This window comes from Henckelia pumila, chromosome 4 (genome assembly GCF_033568475.1).
Source record: "Henckelia pumila isolate YLH828 chromosome 4, ASM3356847v2, whole genome shotgun sequence".
NCBI classification, from domain to species: domain Eukaryota; kingdom Viridiplantae; phylum Streptophyta; class Magnoliopsida; order Lamiales; family Gesneriaceae; genus Henckelia; species Henckelia pumila.
The window spans coordinates 161,679,761-161,698,948 of record NC_133123.1 but is presented as its reverse complement, the minus strand read 5'-3'; the positions used below and the strand labels follow the sequence as shown (position 1 = coordinate 161,698,948).

Here is a 19,188-nt window from a genome sequence, read left to right as displayed (position 1 = left end):
AATAATTAAATTTATTATATTAAATTTAAAATATTTAATTTATATTTTGATTCAACATACTTCAATTAAAAAATAATAATCAAAATAATTGTAATTTAATTACAGACATCGATTCAAAATGACTACCTGAAAAGAATTGAAGAAGATCACAAGCAGAGAATTATAAATTTGTATTTAGATTAACTAACAAGGTGAAAATCGATCAAAAAGATGGTCAGTCAATCATAATACATACATTAAAAAAAAGTACCATAGAAGAAGTAAATATGTCAAAAGAATTGAAGAACAACATCCTCACAGAAATTCCCAAAAGAAAAATAAACAAGTATCCAAAAATAGCAAAAGCTCAAACAACAACAAAAAAAGAAAAAAACAGTTCAAAAGATGGAATTAATTGACATATCAGATGATGCAAGGTTATCAACATTCAAAATGAAAGGAATCAAAAGAAAACTAAAAGATCAAGCTCACTATAAGAAATTTGGTAATAGACTACATTAGAAAGACTATGGTTTTTAATAAAATCGTAGTATTTTTACATTTAACTACGATTTTTACAGAAATCGTAGTTAATGAGCGTTTTTTTAAAATATATCTCTACAGTTTTGTAAAAATCGTTGTTGTTTGTGTTCTACAACATCGGTTTTTAAAAACCGTAGTCTATGAGCATGTTTTTTTATAAATAGACTATGGTTATTTTGAATCGTAGTTTATGAGCGTGTTTTTTTATAAATAGACTACGGTTTAGGAATTTAGGACCATTTTTTACTTTATTTTTTAGTGTGTATGAAACTAGGATTCAAATTTTTAATTTTGAGTAATTTACAATATTAAAAAATTGTATAAATTTTATTTTCAAATTTCAAATTCTGAGGAATTTATAATACTGAAAATTGTATTTTTTTTATTTATCATAAAAAAGACAAGGGTGAAAAATCGTTGTTAAAGGGGTCTTTAAAACCGTTGTTAAAGGCTTAACTACGGTTTTAAACTCCCAATTAACTACGTTTTTCCACCGTAGTCTTTCATCATTTTTGTTGTAGTGAAGTCAAAAGCAAGTGCACAATCAAAATTAAACAAGAAAAAACTTAAATACAAAAATAGAAAATCTACGATAAAATTAATTAAAGTTTAATTTTGTATTTATTTATGGTAAAAACAAAATATTATTATTTTAATATAAAAATCATATTTATTTGCTTATTGTCCACGTGCGTTAGTTCCTTACTAGTAATAACAAAAAATGTGAACATTTTATGTAAACTGCACTGACTTCATTAACAATATAATTATAAATTATCTTCTTTGAATTATACTTGGTGTCCACCCCGAAATCTCTCAACTTTTTATCGGAATCATATTCTGACAGGGCAAGTTTTTTCGACCCCAAACTAGCTAAATTGGTGTAGACTCGACTCATATACCCTTGTTTAAAGAATCATCTATGCTTGTTTCTACATAATTCATCACATGAAATACAGAATGTAAAAACGAACTAGTAAAAAGGGAATTTACCAAGACCTAGCAAATATCATGAGATATAAACAACCACCTGGTTGAGAATTCGAAATGTATACAGTTGCCACCGAAAAGAATGCACTGTAAAACGATGTTCTTCAAGAATTACAAATCCATACAACACTCCCGCAATTCACATGGAGCTCAACTAAAATGTCAAGAAAACAAATACAAAATAACAACGTACGCAAGGGTTGTACAAAACAATCACTCACAAAATTTGAAAAGATATCCTCACAGGGGGGAAAGAAAAAAAAATAAAAATTTCAGACGACGTGTGTTGGGTAATATACACAACCACCTAACAGGAAAACAATAGATATATACAACCGGCAATTTCATCCAAGTATTATTTCTTAAGCTTCATTAAGATGATAGCAAAGATGCGTTCGAGGGTGATCTGAGCTCCAACTGTTCGCACTTTCAGAGGGAGCAAATCCTTGAAGTTTTGTGTTCCAGCGGAATCACACGGTTAATGATATGCTCTTCTGGGTTCCAGCATTATGTGGGTTTATTTCCCATGACTCTACCTCATATGTTTCCTCCGGGAGGATGAAAGGTAAAGATATTTCACGGATCATCAAGTCACCACAATACGGGCATTCACTGGCTATCGCATCATCCAACCGTGATCGAATCTGCACAGCACAATGTTACATTCTATATCCAAAAGGGCTGTTTTTATCATTTGAGAGCACCCGAAAAATTCATCTACTTAAATTTCTTAAATCAAAATTCAAAATTTTAAGTAATAAAATGATCACATTGATTATTATTTAATATTTTTGTCATAGCAAAGAAGTAAACATAATATACTTCTTATACAAGTCTGGAGACCATATGTTATTTTCATTGCTTAGCCATTAAAACCAAAAACAAGGTGTTATGAAGAAATTTGTACCTTCTCTCCATGAGTCATGCTCATTATTGGATCCTCTTCTTTCAAGCTGCCGTTCATTTCCTTCCTAGGTTCATCACCCAGTAAAGTCAACTGCTTTTGCAAATCTAGTATGTATTCAGCCTGTAAAACCATTGAGACAACGGTATTGAAATAAAAGTATTACAGTACCAATCTTTGAACAAAAGGCAATTTATATAAATAAGACTGTGAAGACAAAGCTGTGATAAGATCACTCTACAACACTAGGGCCATTTGTAAGTTGAATCAACCATAAAACAGTAAAATTTGGAGTCGCACAAAAAACCAAATGAATATATTGCACTGAAGTCTCAGACCATGATAACAGAAGAACACTTGGCATAAGATGTTTTCTAATTAACCATACCCGTAACATGCCTATTCCAGAATCCAGATAATTTCAGATTTCACTCTAGAGTTCTTGCATAAAGATCAGTTTACAGGAAAATCTCTCATTACTCAAAGTATAGTGGAGCTCGGCTCAAATAAATTAAATAAATTTTGTGATCATTCTAAATTCCACAAATGTTTAAAACAATGGTTTATTTAAATATGAAGTTACAGAAAAAGGAGTGACCTTCATATTCCTTGAACTTACGTGAGTTTCAGTAGTGCATTTAGTGACATGGGCTATCAAACAATGTGAATGAAAGGAATGTCCACAAGGAAACACATAAAAAGGTGCCATTGATCCAACTGAAGTATAAGCCCTGGCCATCCGGTAGTCACCAGATGCATCTAATATTTTCTTTCGGCAAACCTGTTAAAACACCGGATGAGTAAAAATATGAATCTTGGAATGGGGAACAATTATTTAAAATTTACAAACTTATGGAACAAGATGAAAAGATATAGCGTGGACAAATGAGAAGTTCATCTCTGTGCTGTTATTGTCATGTGTGTTAAACACTGCCAAGGACACCTTCAATATGATGCATGCCGGTAACCTAGAATTAATTATAAAGATTACTAAAAGTTCAGGAGCACAAATATCCAGATTTCATTACCCCACATTCCTCATTCCGCTTTATTACAGCGTATCTTTGTGCAAGTGCACTAATATCATTCCTTATATTGTCAGCACCATGAGTAGCATCATTCATCTCTTGTTTGAGTTTTTCGATTTGCTCGTTATAATCTTCAAGTGATGCGCAGATTGCCTCCTACAATTGTTTTTATAAGTCCGTCAAGACATGAGCAATTGAGAGCGAACTGTTGATAAGTAAAGCAACGGATGTCGTCTTTGATTTACATCGTCAAGATTGACGAAAACAATGGGACAAAGTTACATTTGGAGTTCGCAAAACACAAGACCAAACTTATGGAAAAGGCCGTCTGATAAAATATTTGAATGATAACTTACCTTGAAATCATCAATCAATGCAAAATCTGGGAAAAAGGGTAAGATATCTTCGATCTTTAGAAGTCCATCAGTTTCTTTGAGAAATGCTATTGCCTTCCGGATATTCTCCCGTTTTGTGCCCTTCTCTTGTTCAATGACATGCTTAGCAACCATAAGCCAAAGTTTCTTCCTCAAGTCTTCGTCATCTTCAACTTTATCGGCTTCAGCCATGGCAAGCTCTACATCAACCTGTATCGGATAAAATTCATGAATAAGTATGAATACGCAGTAACTAAGTCATATGCATCCACACAAGTTGCATGGACAAGTCATAAATTTATGGAGTCACAGCCCATGTAAATTCCATAATTGTTTATTGAATAAGAGACTAGAAATTATATCTCGGCTAATTCAAATAAATCTTGAACATAATTACAAGGTCTGTGATCCAACATGAAAGCAGGATAGTATTACCTGTAAAGCAAGAGCAACTGCCTCTTCGTGCATAGACATCATACTATATATATGGACACAAGCACGCATCCGTTTTTCCTTGAGGCAAAGACGCAAGGCATATTTTGGATCATAGAAGAATTCAGGGGAATTGGGATTCCCTTTTCCGAATTTGCATTGCAGGAACCGCAGAAGAGTGCTCTCATCCTCCTAAAGCAAGCAGATAGAAGTCTTAAGTTTAGATTCAAAAGAAGGTAGAACTTTTGTTCCATAATTTTTTCTAGAGAAAAAAACAGAAGATTATTAATTGGATTCAAAGCATGTGAAATGTCAGTTTCACAATCTGTCTCATCATATAACAAGACTGTTCGCCATTCCACGGCAAGAGCAAAACTGCACAACAAATCATAACAAGGTGCTAGGCATTTTATTTTGGGACTGGACATCGAAAAAGTCTCCAAATACAAAATAATCAAACTAACGTACTTGAACCACAATCTGAGTGTGACACGAAAGAATGATATTTTATAAGTTAAAAATAGATGGACCCTTTACACAATGAGTTTCACTGTATAATTTTGAGGATACTTTTTAGTAGTGCAAGTTTTTGGTTAAGGAAGCTGGTTTTGTAAATTAAGTGAAATTAGCAAAGGAAAGAAGCAAAAGTTCACATAATACATGTTCACACTGCTCACATTTTGAGGTAGTAAAAGTTTTGAAAACTAAAAATTCAATCGTTCTACAATTAGAAGGTTCAAAGCTCCTCACAAATGTATGGGAAGATTGCCACTTAGGACGCATATATGCAATTTTCAAAATTTACACAAACTGACAAAAGTTCAAAGATAGCAAACAAAGATTAAGACTTAATCGAAAAAATTAACCAGAGATGTTGAATTGAGCAACCCAAACCAACCTGCTTAGCATACAGCGAGAGCAACAAATTATGTACACCTGGATCCTCATTCTGCAAGCGATGAACACAATACTCCAAATATTTAATCACTTCATGAGTTTCATTCCTGCATATTTTGTAGAGAAATATTTCATGAGTTTATCATAGAGTATTTCCGCAGATGATTGTCGTAACAGCAATCACCAGTTTTCAATCTGACGCACATCTCAACTCCCATATAAGTCACATGATTTGGTTATTAATCCTAATCAACAATGTAAAATAGACAACTTTGTACTTTAGAAACAGAACAAGGTGAACTCAAAGACTGAAAGCAAACATAATGACTGTGAGAATTCAAAGTATTCAACCACATCATTGGGCAAGTAAAGTTAAAAAATCTGCTGATTATGAAGAAAACTTGTCCCATCAAGCCGCAAGGTAAGATTAACTTCGTACTTTAGATAACGGAACAAAGTGAACTCAAACACTAAGAGTCAGTTAGGATACATAAATCGTAACTTTAAAAAGGAGCTTATTATGCAGAAAACTTATCCCATTGAGCTACAAGGAAGGTAAGACTTTGGTTATGATAATCTAAAATTTCCCTCTTTCATGCTCAAATTTCTCTCAAGTTTTTCTAGTCTTGTTCATCAGAAAATTATGTTTAGAGCAGTCAATTTGAGTCAACTTGGGTTGGGTATGCTGGGTCGGCCGCCCAACCACACAATTTAAGTGGGTTGGGCTCAACTAAAGGCGGCCGCCCAACCACACAATTTTAATGAAATTTTAATTAATTATAATTTTTTTTTATTTGTAGTGAGCCAACCCGCGGGCCGGTCCCCTAACCCGCAACCCACCTTGGGTTGGGTTGAAGATTTTCAGCCCGTCGTGATGGTGTGCCGGCCCGACCTTGACTCGCCAAACGGTGGGTTTTTGGTGGGCCGGCCCGCACCGCCATGAGTTGGTCCGTCTGACAGCTCTAATTATGGTTCATGTCAGTTAAACTGAATAAATTTCCAGTTCTCATTATTGGACTGAAATTCGAATTGGAATTTAATTTCAGTCCAAAAGTACGTTTTCGTCCTCTAATTTTCACATTATATTCTCAGGTGTCATATGAAAGCAATGAAAGCATAAAAAATTTCAAATAAACAGTTTAAGATCTTAAAATATATATACTTTTAGAGAGATGTTAATTAACTAAATCGACGTCTAAATACTGGGAAATATGGTCCCTGAAGTCAGATGAATAAGCAATCAGTGAAAGAGAGGCACTCAAATATGCACCGAAAATTGACAGATAGGATTATGAACACTTACATAGAAGAAAACTAATGTCAAAATCCAAAAAAGAAAAGTATAAAAAAATGAAGAACAGATACGCAAATTACTTTGCGTGCGGTTCACTTGAATATCGCATCATTGCAGGAATAAGTTTTCTTGGGTTCAGGTCCTTTGTCATCATCCACGATTCAACAGTTTCATATGCATCTAGCATGATGAGATCCGGAGCAAACTTGTACTGCCAAATAAAAGAACTCAAAACAGTTTCTAATAATATGTAGATTTTGAACAAAGACTTTCTACATACATGAAAGATATTTTTCTCTGAAAGTTCATACCTGAAGGTCTATGGCAACATTGGATTTCTGAAGAACTCGCAGTGCTTTCTTTGCTTCTCCAAGCTAAATACAATAGCAACCATCACTTTAAATAATATTGAAACCGACATGATCTAAATTCGAAATCACTGACATGATAGAAACAAATAACATACAGTTGGGTAGATTCTTCTCTCATATGAGCATAAAAACATGCCTTTGGTAAAATCTTTTCACTAGAAAATTAGTTAACATCCCACTGATAAAATTATCGTAAAAATTTTGAGATGTACAAGGCCAAAATATGTTTTACTTTAAACCATATAAAAAGTTATTTGCCAATTTACTTACAAGCGTCAATCCTCAAGATAGATGTAAACCTCCCAGTAATTCATCAAATAAAAAAATCATCTATATCCTAAAATCAATTCACTAGGCATTAACAAAGAAGGGGCGCGACGCTAAACAACGGTTATAATGAAGGCCATATCGACCAGTGGGTTTTATGATTTTTTTTTACCTAAACAGTGACAAATTACTCCCTTCGCTCAAAAGCTCTCATCAAAAGAAGTCAAACACCAGAGAAGACAGGATTTGATTGAATAACCATCAAGCAAGCTTGCCCGCCATATTCAGTTTTAAGTCATTTGTCTGCATGAGCAATCTACAAATTTATAATAAGGTAGGTTACAATTTCCATTTTGAAGGAGTGTAAAAAATTCCAGCTAAGTTGGCAACAAAGAACCGCACTACTTGATCAGCGAATCCATGGTAAAGACCTCAAACAATCCACAAAATTGTGGCAATAAGACATATTTAAGAGCCACTGGAAAGTAAGAATTAAAACTAACTAGGTAAATAATAAATAAAACAATGAAAATATAAAGATCAGTAAAAGAAATCGCACCTGAATATAATGATGAACCACAATCTCATACTGCTCTTTAAGACTAGCAAAGAATACCAATTCATCTACTCTACCATAGCTGCAAGATTTAACAGATGCTTTAAGGTAGAGATCTGTAACAAGAAAATTCAACTAGAATTTACAGTGTCATGTAGAAAATAGAAGCAAAAATATAGCATGCATCAAATGTTAGATTTACGAAGTATAATCCATCTAGAAATCAAACTGAGGACATGCTAGAATCTTTTAACAACAAGTGCTACACAAACTTGAGTTCCAGTCGATGCTTCACACACAGCAGGGAATTTTATTTTAGTGGCTAAACTCCAAGAAATAAAGTACTACATTCTTTCCAAGATTTACAGTCAGACGAATAAGCATATTCAGACAGAAGTATAAGAGAAAACCTCTCAAGAAGTTTCATGGTGGTAGCCTCATCCAATACATCCTTGCAGTCGCTCAAAAAGGCTCGAAATTCTGTGATAATGGATTGATACTCAGAGCTACCACTATCCAACTCAGTATCCTCTTCCAATAGTAGTCGATTAATCTGATATATGGAAGCATAAAACATATGCAAAAAAAGAGCTAAAGCTAATCAACAAACTCCTCAGCATAAAAGTGTGCCAAAAATCTGACCAGTTTGTGTTAAGCTGGGCAGTGTTTCTAAGTAAGTAATTGAGCCTAATATTGAATTAACAAGATTCAAAGACTTGTGAGTTGGGAAGAGTGCAACAATTTGAAGTATGGTCAATAATGTTGGACACAATGAAATTGCAAAAAACCCTGCAATAAAATCTTAAGAAAATCAAGATAATTGCGATTATATTTGTTTTCTACCCTCTTTTTCATGGTTTAAGGACAAGTATCAACATCCTTGGAACCCACTTTTCTACCAACAGATGCAGAGAACTACATTACTATGCATATTTTTCAAGCGATATTTTGGCCCACACGATTAAATCAGCATAAATCTCTCAAGGTCAATAGATAGCGAATGACTGTAGAGGAAGTGCTTTAAAATGTGTCCAGACAGCTCAAACTGTTAACCTTTTTTTAAAAAAAAATAAAATTTTGATGAAATGTGTTTTCCAACACACAAGAGGCAGAAGGGTGAAAATGTAACAGTTAGTTGGAGCTACCATTCTAAAATCATCGGGGGCAGCTTACACCCTATGAGAGCCTGGCCCTTGGCACTAACAAAAACTCCATTCTTCAGAAATAGACCCAGGAAGAAGTTTAAAATTAGTACAGAAGAAGTTAATTTGTCTGGGAACCAGTAAGCAGAATACACACCTTATCCAAATACAATTCAGTTGCCCATGTGGAAATCATTGTAATTTGGCATTTGTCATCCTTCGCAAAATTATCAAGCTTCCGCAACAGGAAGGTCCTTAAGGCATCCTACAAGCAGTTGACAAAACTGCTCAGCATAAGTTATTCCAATTCAAGTGCAACAAGGAAACTGTGCTCAATAATTTTCTGAAAAGATGTAATGAAACACAATTACTACCTGTTCCCCTATGCTGATAAACTTCAAAGTGATCTCCTCAAATGACAGAATAAAGTTGATCTGCACAAAAAGGTAGTATATGGGATTAAAAGAAAGCTCTCGAGCACCAAATTTAGACAGAACTAATAGGTGCATTCCTTACACAAAAACCAAGATACACTCTTACCCTTGTCCATTTACAAAGGATCCTTCCACCCAATCCCAAAATATCAGAAACACAGACCATGTTGATCCAGCAAGTAAAAAAGCAAGAGTACAAAAGTGGTCATGAAATATTAAGAAAACTTTAAAACACTGGGTAAATGCATGATGTATCACAAACATTTTGTGTTTTAGAAATTTAAAATATTAAAGATCTAGACTTGGCAACAATGCCAAGGTTCTTGGACCATTCCAATTGCTCAGGAAACAACTTTTGGGAATTGTTGGTTTTCAGCTTAGTTAACTAAGCCCATTCACCAACCCCACCACCCCCTGCATATCTTATTAGATCAGCTGTATAGCAAACTCTTGACCTCTGTCTATATCTAACTGCACACTAGCTTGCGAAAATTCCCAAAGACAGACCGCCCAATAACTTAGCAAACTCTTGACCTCTGTCTATATCTAACTGCACACTAGCTTGCGAAAATTGCCAAAGACAGACCACCCAATACCTTTAGCAACTGCTAGGCCGTGTTATCCTTTTGGGTTGGGTTGGGTTGGGTTGGATTATTATCTTTTCTTTCTCCATTTTTTGGCATGCTACATTGTTCATGTTTAATCTTTTCTAATGCTAGAGATTGCTTGACCACCCTCAACGTATCTTTTCACCTTCTAATGTACGTAAAGAGATGAATCCCCTACTTAATCTATAAGTTTATCTTAAGGAGGAAGTTAAAAGCAAACAAGATCCCATGTCCATAGAGTGTCCAAATGCATTTGTTTACTAGAAATGTAATAAGTAGTTTAAAATTATATTTCTAAGCATGACCATCGACCAACCAGCTTAAAAAACAAAGATAACCTTCGCATAAAATGATGCGGCTCTGAGAAAATCCTTAGAAGTAAAAGCAGTTTCAGCCTGCATTAAAAATAACAAGAGTCGGTAAGCGGTCCACAAATGCAAAATCCAGCTGTGAATTTTGCATTACATATTTGGAATAGTGAATTGTTTACTTGGCAAATTCCAATATGAAAAAAATATCTGAATTAACATCAGACCTGCATCAGATATACTTGATCTCTTTGGAGAGCATCACGACAATTTGCCAATGCTGCAGCATATTCCTTCAAGTCTAAATAGACTTTCCACATGTCTCGGCCTTCGTCATTTACAGATACCTATACTAACATTTTAAAATTAAAAGACTAAAATTGAACATACAAATGATTGAACAATACCGGGCAATATTAAAAGTAATGTCTCCAAGATGCACCTGAAAAATAGAATTCTGGTCGTACGCATAGAAAAGCCCGGCAGATGCATCACTACATAAACCTAGAATACCCCTTGAAACTGCATCAGGTGTTTGATCAAAATAAAGTTCCTCGACGATCTGTTCACTAATTCTATTCACGACCTAAAAAATTCATAAAGATGAAAAAGAAGGTAAAAGTTAGAAGAATATATAATTGAAAAAACCAACATAGCAGATTTCTGTTCCTACTCCAATCAGAAAAAACTTGATAAGCAAATGAATTCCACGTTATGTTAAACAGTTTGAATTATCAATATATATGGGAATGGAAACAAGAAAATCCCATTTAGCAAAAGCTTTTGCATACTGGAGATTATGCTCTCTGATTGTGAAGCCTTATTTTAAGGTGAATATGTCAAGCCAGATTAGTGAAATTGAGCTTCGGTATTCTACTATTTCATTCACCATCGAGAATACGTCCAAATTTTTCAGGAAAACATAACAAGAACCGAGGAAAAAACTTGATAATATAAGTTTGATAGATATTGTGCAACCTGTATAGAAAAATATAAGAAACAACACAATTCAGAAACTATCATGAAGCTGACAAAAAAAAATATCCTTCCAACAATTCATAGTATCTTACAAAAATATTTCAAAAAGACACTTGGAAAGAGCTTATCTTGCACACTTAGATAAGCTGCAACAGCAACACCAAGGAAATTGTTTAATTCGGACTCACCTTAACTTTGTTCCCAATCAGGAGAAGGAAATGGAACTCCGATACTGAAAGTGAACTAGGCTTGACCAATACACCTTCACCTAATTTCGAATAGTCGAAGAGAGCCTTGTTCTCTACAAAGTTCTCATCCCCATTAGGTGAACTGCCAAAAAGTTTCCATACCGCAGTAATTAATATAGTGATATTTTTTAAAAATAAATCACTTGAACTAAGAAGGATTCAGGAGGCCTAATTTCCTTACCTGTGTTGTGCTCCAAAATTAAGACCACCGTGATAAACTCCTGCTCCGGATAGCCATGCAAAATATATTGCTCTTCTGTGTTTTATGAAAAAGTGTAGTTCACTGCAAGAAGGATTTATCAATTAATAATAATGCTTGTTCATAAATGTATATTGGCATGAAACCTGATTGATATCGTTCTATTAAAATTTCAAAGTACATCATAACCCCATAAAATATAAAATAAGAAAACTTAATTTAACTCGAGAATTACAAAAATTATACAAAAAGGGGAACGAAACATTGCATGTGACTTCAGTTCAGAATGGAACGACAGCAGAAGCAAAGCAAAGATGCACTTGCCTGTTTGGAATTTCACCTGGCAGTTCCATGAAGTGAACTGCACGGTTTGCATAACTGGCAAAAACAGACTGCAATAACATATAAACAACTAAGATGTTGCATAACAGTCCAGTGGATAAATGAAAAGCAGCTGGCGGAGAATCTTCGTTTTGTCCCGAATATGGATGTGAAAAAAAAGACCATTTCGTTGGAAAAAAACCAAAAGTGAATGTTTGATACATTACGTCTGCTCATAATACTGTGATATTTCCAATGAATGCCTTCTAATCCTACTTGCTTATTCTGATGTTCGCAATTTAACAGATAAGAAATTGCAAAACTTAGCTTTTGTTGGAAAGGGGGAAAGCCAGACTTCTAATCAGACATATAACTTTACACCAAGATTCTGTGTTTCATCGGAGGATATAGCCATAAGAATATATATTCCCAGAGAGATGAACTTCTTAGAGTCACAATAATCATTAACTGGACAAATAAATATCCTCAAGTGGAAAATATCATGTCCAAATATATTGAGATGATGATATAAACTCACATCCAACGAACCGATTCCTGTGAAAGAATAAAGCCTGGTGGGTGTAACGGCCATGACGTAATATCTAGTTCCATTGTGTATATGTGCTGTTTCCATCTGTAAAACAGAAAAAACTTAAAACCAGAGGCCCGTCATCGATGATAAGAACAAAAGATCAATATTTTTTCAGATATTGGTGACAAAGAAAGATAAGTTCCTATAGAAAGCGCCTTTTTAAAAAAAAATTATAAGAAAAGTTTTCAGTTTTCAACTAGGGATGGCAGCTATGAAATTTGATGGTCACAGAAGATTAGAGATCCCATATATAAGTGATAATATGAAAACCAAACAATTTAAGTTCCTCCACCTTTTCTTCCCAGTCAAACAAAGCATCACAAATGCAAGCATACTGCTCTCTACGTCAGTTTCCCACGTTTAGCACTGCCATTCCTTGTGAAGTACCGCAAATCATAGATTCAATTTAATATTCCCGTCATCTTATTAAGTACCGCATAGATGTGGAGAAGATGGAACAACCTTTAACCTGAGTTTCTAAATATACCTAGCTCATGTTTCATGAGATATGCATACAAAAGATTATCATTTAACAAGTCCATTTACGATAATAGAATAACACGATTTTTAAAATGAAATACCATATTTTCCAGCAACATAAAACTCGTGAGAATTTACTTTCGGGTCATACTAATAATGCATAACCTTTGCACTGATAAAGTGCCAGATGTCAAGGCAAAAAACGAGAGTGAATGAAGAAGAAATTAAAAACATGGAACCTGCAAACCCGTGAAAGCTTCTGGAAGTTCATTCAGCTGAAACAAAAATTTGATGTATTTTTCTCTCTTATCTTTCTCATCTACTGCAATTTCATAAAGTTGGCCATCATCTGTACCAAGAAGAATTTCCCTGGTGGAAGCTGTGCGTGGACATTAAAGAGAAAAGATTTTGTTCATATTTCTGACAGAGACGATTATAGACAAAGGCAACAACACAACTTTACCTTCTGTTATATGCTGCTTATTCCAGGCAACATCATTCACAACAAGACCTTTCAATTTGCTCAAAATTCGAGGCTTAGCCCACTTCGCATGCGTATAAAATGTATCGGAAGTTCCTCCACCAACTACAGTAGCAATACAGTGGCTACCTCCAGGGTCAACAAAAACCCTGTGGATTGACTGCTCCCCAGATCTACCCACAGAAAGATCAATATCTAACAACATAATACCAAAAATCACTTGAAGTGTGCAAAAAGATCTGTTTTTCGAAATGATAAAGAAAAAAATAAAATGAAACTAGTTCATTGTATGAAGTTTTGTATGGATCTTATTCTTTTGTCTCACACCCCCTGGAGAGTTTAGCTAAATAGACTACAATGTCAATAAGGTTTTCAGCCAAATTTAACATTTCGTATTCTCATTACCAGAAACACAATAGTTGCCTATTGCATTCCGTTAAACGCAACTGTCCAGTGATGCACAGTGCCTTCAACATTATCGTGCAAGCAATTGAATCGCGATCAAGTCCAGAAAACAAAAATATCATATCATAAAACGTAAAAAAAGAAATTCTTGGACATATCAGCATAGCGAAATCAACTTAAAAACCCATATATAAAAGAAAATAAACTAAAAAAATCTAAGATGAGGCCAATTTTCCAACTGAGTGCATATATCATTCATCTGCATTGCGATGAGCAAAGCAAATAAACAAATCGATTTCAATTTTACAGACACGGGACAATTTGATTGACAATTGCTTCGACATTCACCCACAAGCAATCCAATAGTGATTAACTGGGATACAAGAACGAACAAAATTCTCACCAAAAGAATCGCCGACGCCAAAATCGTGACGAATGACCCATCCTTTACTGGTCCCCAGCACGATGACGTCATTACCGGAAGTCATACACGTGATCACTCCTTTTCCCTTCGCCGCGTACCTCTCCAGCAAATCTACGGAGAAAACATGCCGCCGATGCTCCATTCTTCCGAAAAAAATCAATAATACTTCAAAACTGAAGCATAATCGGGCGCTTCTGAGCTTCGAGCGTTTTGAATCACTGAAATTAACGGCGGAGATAGATACGCCGGCGGTTTAAGCTTCTTCCTCCTTCCTTTCTGCCAGCGAGGGTGTTTGGCTTCGACCAATGTCAGGTTTTGTTATTTTAAAAATAAGTTATGAAAAAGTTTGACGAACTTATTTTAAAAATTTTATTTTAAATAACTCACACATTTTGATAAATATAAGTTTGATATTATAAGATTTTTTTCATATTTAAAATTATTTAAAAAATAAAATAATATGAAAATAATTTAAATAGTAATATATATATATAAATAGTTTTAAATTTATCATAAATGTTAAATATATATTAAAAAAAATTATTTTTAATTTTAATTTTTTTAAAAAAATTGGTAAATTATATACAAAAAAATAGGGAGAGAGCGTGGTGAGAATTTAATAAAATATATAGAGATAATCTGGAGAAGTAAAATATCAAAATAAATTTTTTTTAAAAAAAGTATGATTGACATTATTTTTTTAAAAACAGCTTATAAACTGTCAAACAGCTTATTTTGACAACTCTTATAAGCTATTTGACAAAAAAAATTGTCAAACAACTTTAAAGAGCTTATAAGATATTTACAACTTATTAACTGTTTTCAAGATCTTATAAGTTTTCCCAAACACCCTCTGAGTATTGTTTTCTGGACAAAAAAAAATTAATTTTATACTAAATTGCAGTTTAGTTTCGTTTTTTTAGCTTTATATCATTTTGGACCCGTAATTTCTTAAAACGCGAAACTTAGTCCTTGTCAATTTTTTTTTAAATAATATTTTTAGTTCAAATATATAATTTAGGGTCATATTGTAAAGAAAAGCAATAATATATTTTTGAATTGAAATTCTCAATTTCGTCTCTCATTTTTTTTTCGTGATCCTGATTTCGTCCCAAGTTTTTCAATTGACCAAATTTGGTCCTTTAATTTTTGAACGCTTTCCGAAATCGGTCCTTCCGTTCAATCAGCTGTTAAAATAGATGAGATGACTTGTTTAGTAGGTGGAAGTGACCTATTGAATGAGTTACTTTTATTTTGAGTACATTTGAAACGCCTACTACTAATAAAAATGCGGAATTTTTTTTTTATATATATATAATAACTATACATATATTGTAACACCTAGAATTTCTAAAACGTAAATCCGCATACATAATTAGGAGAAATTAATTTTAAAATAAGGGTTAAATGAATTTATGTGTTATTATGTGATTTATATGCATGATTTAAGTTATTTTAGCATTTAACCCAAAAATTAGTGATTTTCATGATTTATGGAAATTAATTGTTTTGATCGCGTAGACGGGATTGTGGACGGACGAGATACCAAATTTTGAGCCAAAAATATTTTATGAGTTTTATGAACCTTAAAATAATATTTTTAGATATGTTGTCAAGAAAATTTTAGTATTTAATTATATATTTATTTAAGAATTGATTTTTGGCCAAAATAAGTCATTTTAATGACTTTTATTAATATTTAAAAATTTCCTAATTTTATATTTCGGGATTTTTGGTTGTGTTATCAGATTATTATTATTTAGTAAGGATTTTAAATATTTAGTTAGATATGATTTTATTTCTAAATTATTAATATCCTATTTTAATTCTAATTATCAAAATTTTAAAAAGAAAACCTAAACCTACCCTACCACAAATTCTTTTAGCCGACAACTTCCTCTTCTTCCACCCTCCTTCATGCCTCCATCTTCATTCTGGGAAAAAAAAAAACCCCATAGCCGATTATTCAAGCTTCATTTTTTAAAGGTTTTTGGTCCGTTCGTCGTCTCGGAGCCACGTAAACGCATCAACCTTCGTCTATAAATTGAAAAGGCATGTTTAACTCCTTTCTTTAACACCATATAAGCTATTATGCATGAATGAGATTTTTTGTTTCAGAATTTAATAGCCATGGTTCGAATTTATTGCAAGTATGAATGAATTGTTGCATGTTTTGGTGAATTCATGATCATAACTCGTTTTTGTGCCTTGCATGGTTCGGTCCAGAGGCTAGGGATCGAGTCAGTGGTGGGCTAGGGTCCTAGGAAGCCAGCCATGGTCGGGTTATGGGGCTGGAATGGGATATAACCGTGGCATTCAAGATCTGGTGCACAGATTGCGCAGATTTAGAGTTCCGGGAAAAAGAGTTCGTTCTCTTCACTCGGGCCACGGTTTGATGTGAGGTTTGTTGTGTTAGAAACCCCTACGTGTTTACTAAGTCTAGGAATTTATTTCACAGTGATTGATGGTCGGAGCAAGCGGCAGGATCAAAAGTCCCGGCGCTGCTCAGGTCTGTGCGCGAGCCCAGGATAGGCGAACTTGCAGCGGTTCGTTCTCCTTCGTTAGGATTCCGTTTTGGCTGGTTTTTGGCTTTATGGAAACGTCTTGAAGTTTTCTAAGTTTTTTCAAGAGGTTTCATGGTCTTTCGTGGTCGGAGCTTCGAGAACGAACTGTTTTTCCGCAGCTGCTCGCGTCTGCGCGCTAGTGCAGAAGGGCTGGGTTGCGGAGCTTCGTTCTCACTCCATAGTCGATGGATTGGGCTGATTCTTAGCTTTTTGGAAAGGTCTCGAAGTGTGCTAGCCAGTGATGGTGGATCTCCGGCCATTGGGTGGCCGGAGATGTCCAGAAACAGGCTGCAAAGCCTGCTGCTCGCGCAGCGGAGAGAGTAAGGGAAGGGGAATCGGGATGTGAGTCGGGGCTGGGTCTGGGCCGGGTCTTGGGGGGTCCGGGTCGGGTCTGGTAGGTCTAGGGTCGGGTCAGGTGGTCCGGGTCTGGGTTAGGTGGACCGGGCTCGGGTATTTTAAATTTTTAATTAATTAAGAGATTAATTGATTTTGGGCTTTTAAAATTAATTAGAAAATTATTTGGGCCTCCAAATAATTTTATTTGGGTTTTTAAATTATTTTTAAGTTAACCCAATAATTTTATGGGCTCGTGGGCCCATAGGAATTTTTGGGCCAGTCAGGGAATTTTTGGGCCAGGCTAGAGTTTTATTGGGCTTGTTTAAGTTAATGGGCTTAGATATTTTCTTTAGGCCCATTTAAGTTGAATGAAATATTTGGGCTTAAATGTAAGATTAATGGGCCTAGATGAGTGATTAGCAGTCTGGATCAACCCATGAAAAATAAATAAGTCCGGAATATATATTTAATTATTTTATGCATGAAATTCATATTTTTAGTATGGGTATATTTATTATGAAAAATAAATTAAATATATATTACGGACAAATTTTCAGTGCATGCATCCATGAAATTTATTATGAATATTATTATGTAAATGATGAGCAATAAAATATTTTGTGGAAATTGAAGTATGTGTGACATAGGGGTGGTTTTCCACCATATGATTCGGTAGTTTTACTACCATAGGGGTGGTTATCCACCATATGATTCGCTAGTTTACTACCATAGGAGGTGATTTATCACCGTCATCGTACGTTGGTTTATGAGACTGATCAGTCGACACATGAGCGTCACACTTATGGATAGGACCATCTACAGGTTTTTAAATGTATTGCTCAATTATGTTATATATGATGAAGGAAGTTATGATATATGTAAGATTTATGATTCAGCATTTATGTTATGAAAATATTTCCATGCATGCTCATGTACAGGTATATGTATTAGTATTTATGTGATGCATTATTTTTAACCTTGTTATAAAGGATTAGACATGTTGAGCCCCTAGGCTCACTACGCTTATATGGTGCAGGTGAGCATGATGAATTTGATGTAGCTCCTACCGGTGGTGAGGACGTATGAGATCACGGAGCAGTGGACCCCGTGACCGTCGCAGTTTTAGTTTATGATGATTGAATATTGAAAACATGTTTTATTTTAGTATTATTCCGCATATTATATTTTTCAGTACCATTATTTATGATTTTAAATGATGCATGAAATATTTTTAAGAATTTATTTATTTAATATTTTCTTTAGATTATTTAATATTTAGCATTTTATTTTATATACATATATGTATGGGCATGTATGTATAATAGTATTATATAAAATAAAAAAAAAAAAAATTTCCGCATTTAGAAGTAGAGGGTATTTCATTTGGTATCAGAGCGCGGTCCTTGGAGGGTGTCCTACTGCCACGTGAAGCTCAGAAATCCTACTACCGGTCTGTAAGTTTTAAATTGTTTTCTTATGATTTATAAGGAGCATATGTAATGATTTAAGATTTTCATGTTAGAAAAGTTTTAGAACCCTTAAGTTATGCATTGCGATTTACGTAAAGAAATATGTGGTGGTGCAGAATGCCTCCGAGACAGATGAATAGGCGAGGGGGACCTCCACCTCCACCTCCACCTCCACCTCCGCAGAATCCGCTTGCAGCATTGGAGCAGGCCAATGCGAATATGATGGCTGGGATTACTGCTCTGTTGGAGCAGCAGGCGGCACGTCCTAGGCTCACCCATGATGAGGATGTTGCCGAGCGGTTCCAGAAGAAGGGACCTAAGGAGTTTGTCGGCACCACTGATCCACTCATTGCTGAGGGGTGGATTGGATCACTGGAGTCCATATTTGACTACATGGGGATCACTGATGCTGACAGGGTGAAGTGTGCAGTGTATATGATGAGAGGTGATGCAGCCTCTTGGTGGGAAGGTGCGGTTTGAGGTGTGAATCTACCTACATTGACTTGGATAGAGTTCAGACGCATGTTCTATGCCAAGTATTTCACTGAGGATGTGCGCAGTCGC

The 19,188-nt window shown here is 34.7% G+C and overlaps 1 protein-coding gene across 1 annotated transcript; it reads right to left on the bottom strand.

Annotated features, from left to right (window-relative positions):
- Window positions 1–1,574: 1,574 nt before the first annotated feature.
- On the bottom strand, window positions 1,575–14,567 carry LOC140862961 (vacuolar sorting protein 18). Its single transcript, XM_073265999.1, has 23 exons — window positions 14,235–14,567; window positions 13,409–13,621; window positions 13,185–13,324; window positions 12,412–12,507; window positions 11,877–11,944; window positions 11,535–11,636; window positions 11,294–11,435; window positions 10,570–10,713; window positions 10,355–10,474; window positions 10,158–10,214; window positions 9,152–9,211; window positions 8,935–9,042; window positions 8,046–8,188; window positions 7,639–7,717; window positions 6,753–6,815; window positions 6,522–6,652; window positions 5,149–5,254; window positions 4,254–4,442; window positions 3,801–4,028; window positions 3,445–3,600; window positions 3,036–3,197; window positions 2,420–2,539; window positions 1,575–2,156 (listed from the first exon to the last, which is right to left on the bottom strand). Exons 1-23 carry the CDS (start codon window positions 14,395–14,397, stop codon window positions 1,983–1,985), a joined length of 2,964 nt encoding a protein of 987 aa, XP_073122100.1. The 5' UTR covers window positions 14,398–14,567; the 3' UTR covers window positions 1,575–1,982.
- Between the last annotated feature and the right edge of the window lie 4,621 nt (window positions 14,568–19,188).

Excerpts from the sequence above, each read along its gene's own strand:
- LOC140862961 (XM_073265999.1), bottom strand. The coding sequence starts at position 14,397 with ATGGAGCATCGGCGGCATGTTTTCTCCGTAGATTTGCTGGAGAGGTAC. Across the intron at positions 10,475-10,569 it reads ACCAGAATTCTATTTTTCAG|GTATCTGTAAATGACGAAGG; the intron begins GTGCATCTTGGA and ends ATGTTAGTATAG. Across the intron at positions 3,601-3,800 it reads CATTGATTGATGATTTCAAG|GAGGCAATCTGCGCATCACT; the intron begins GTAAGTTATCAT and ends AAACAATTGTAG.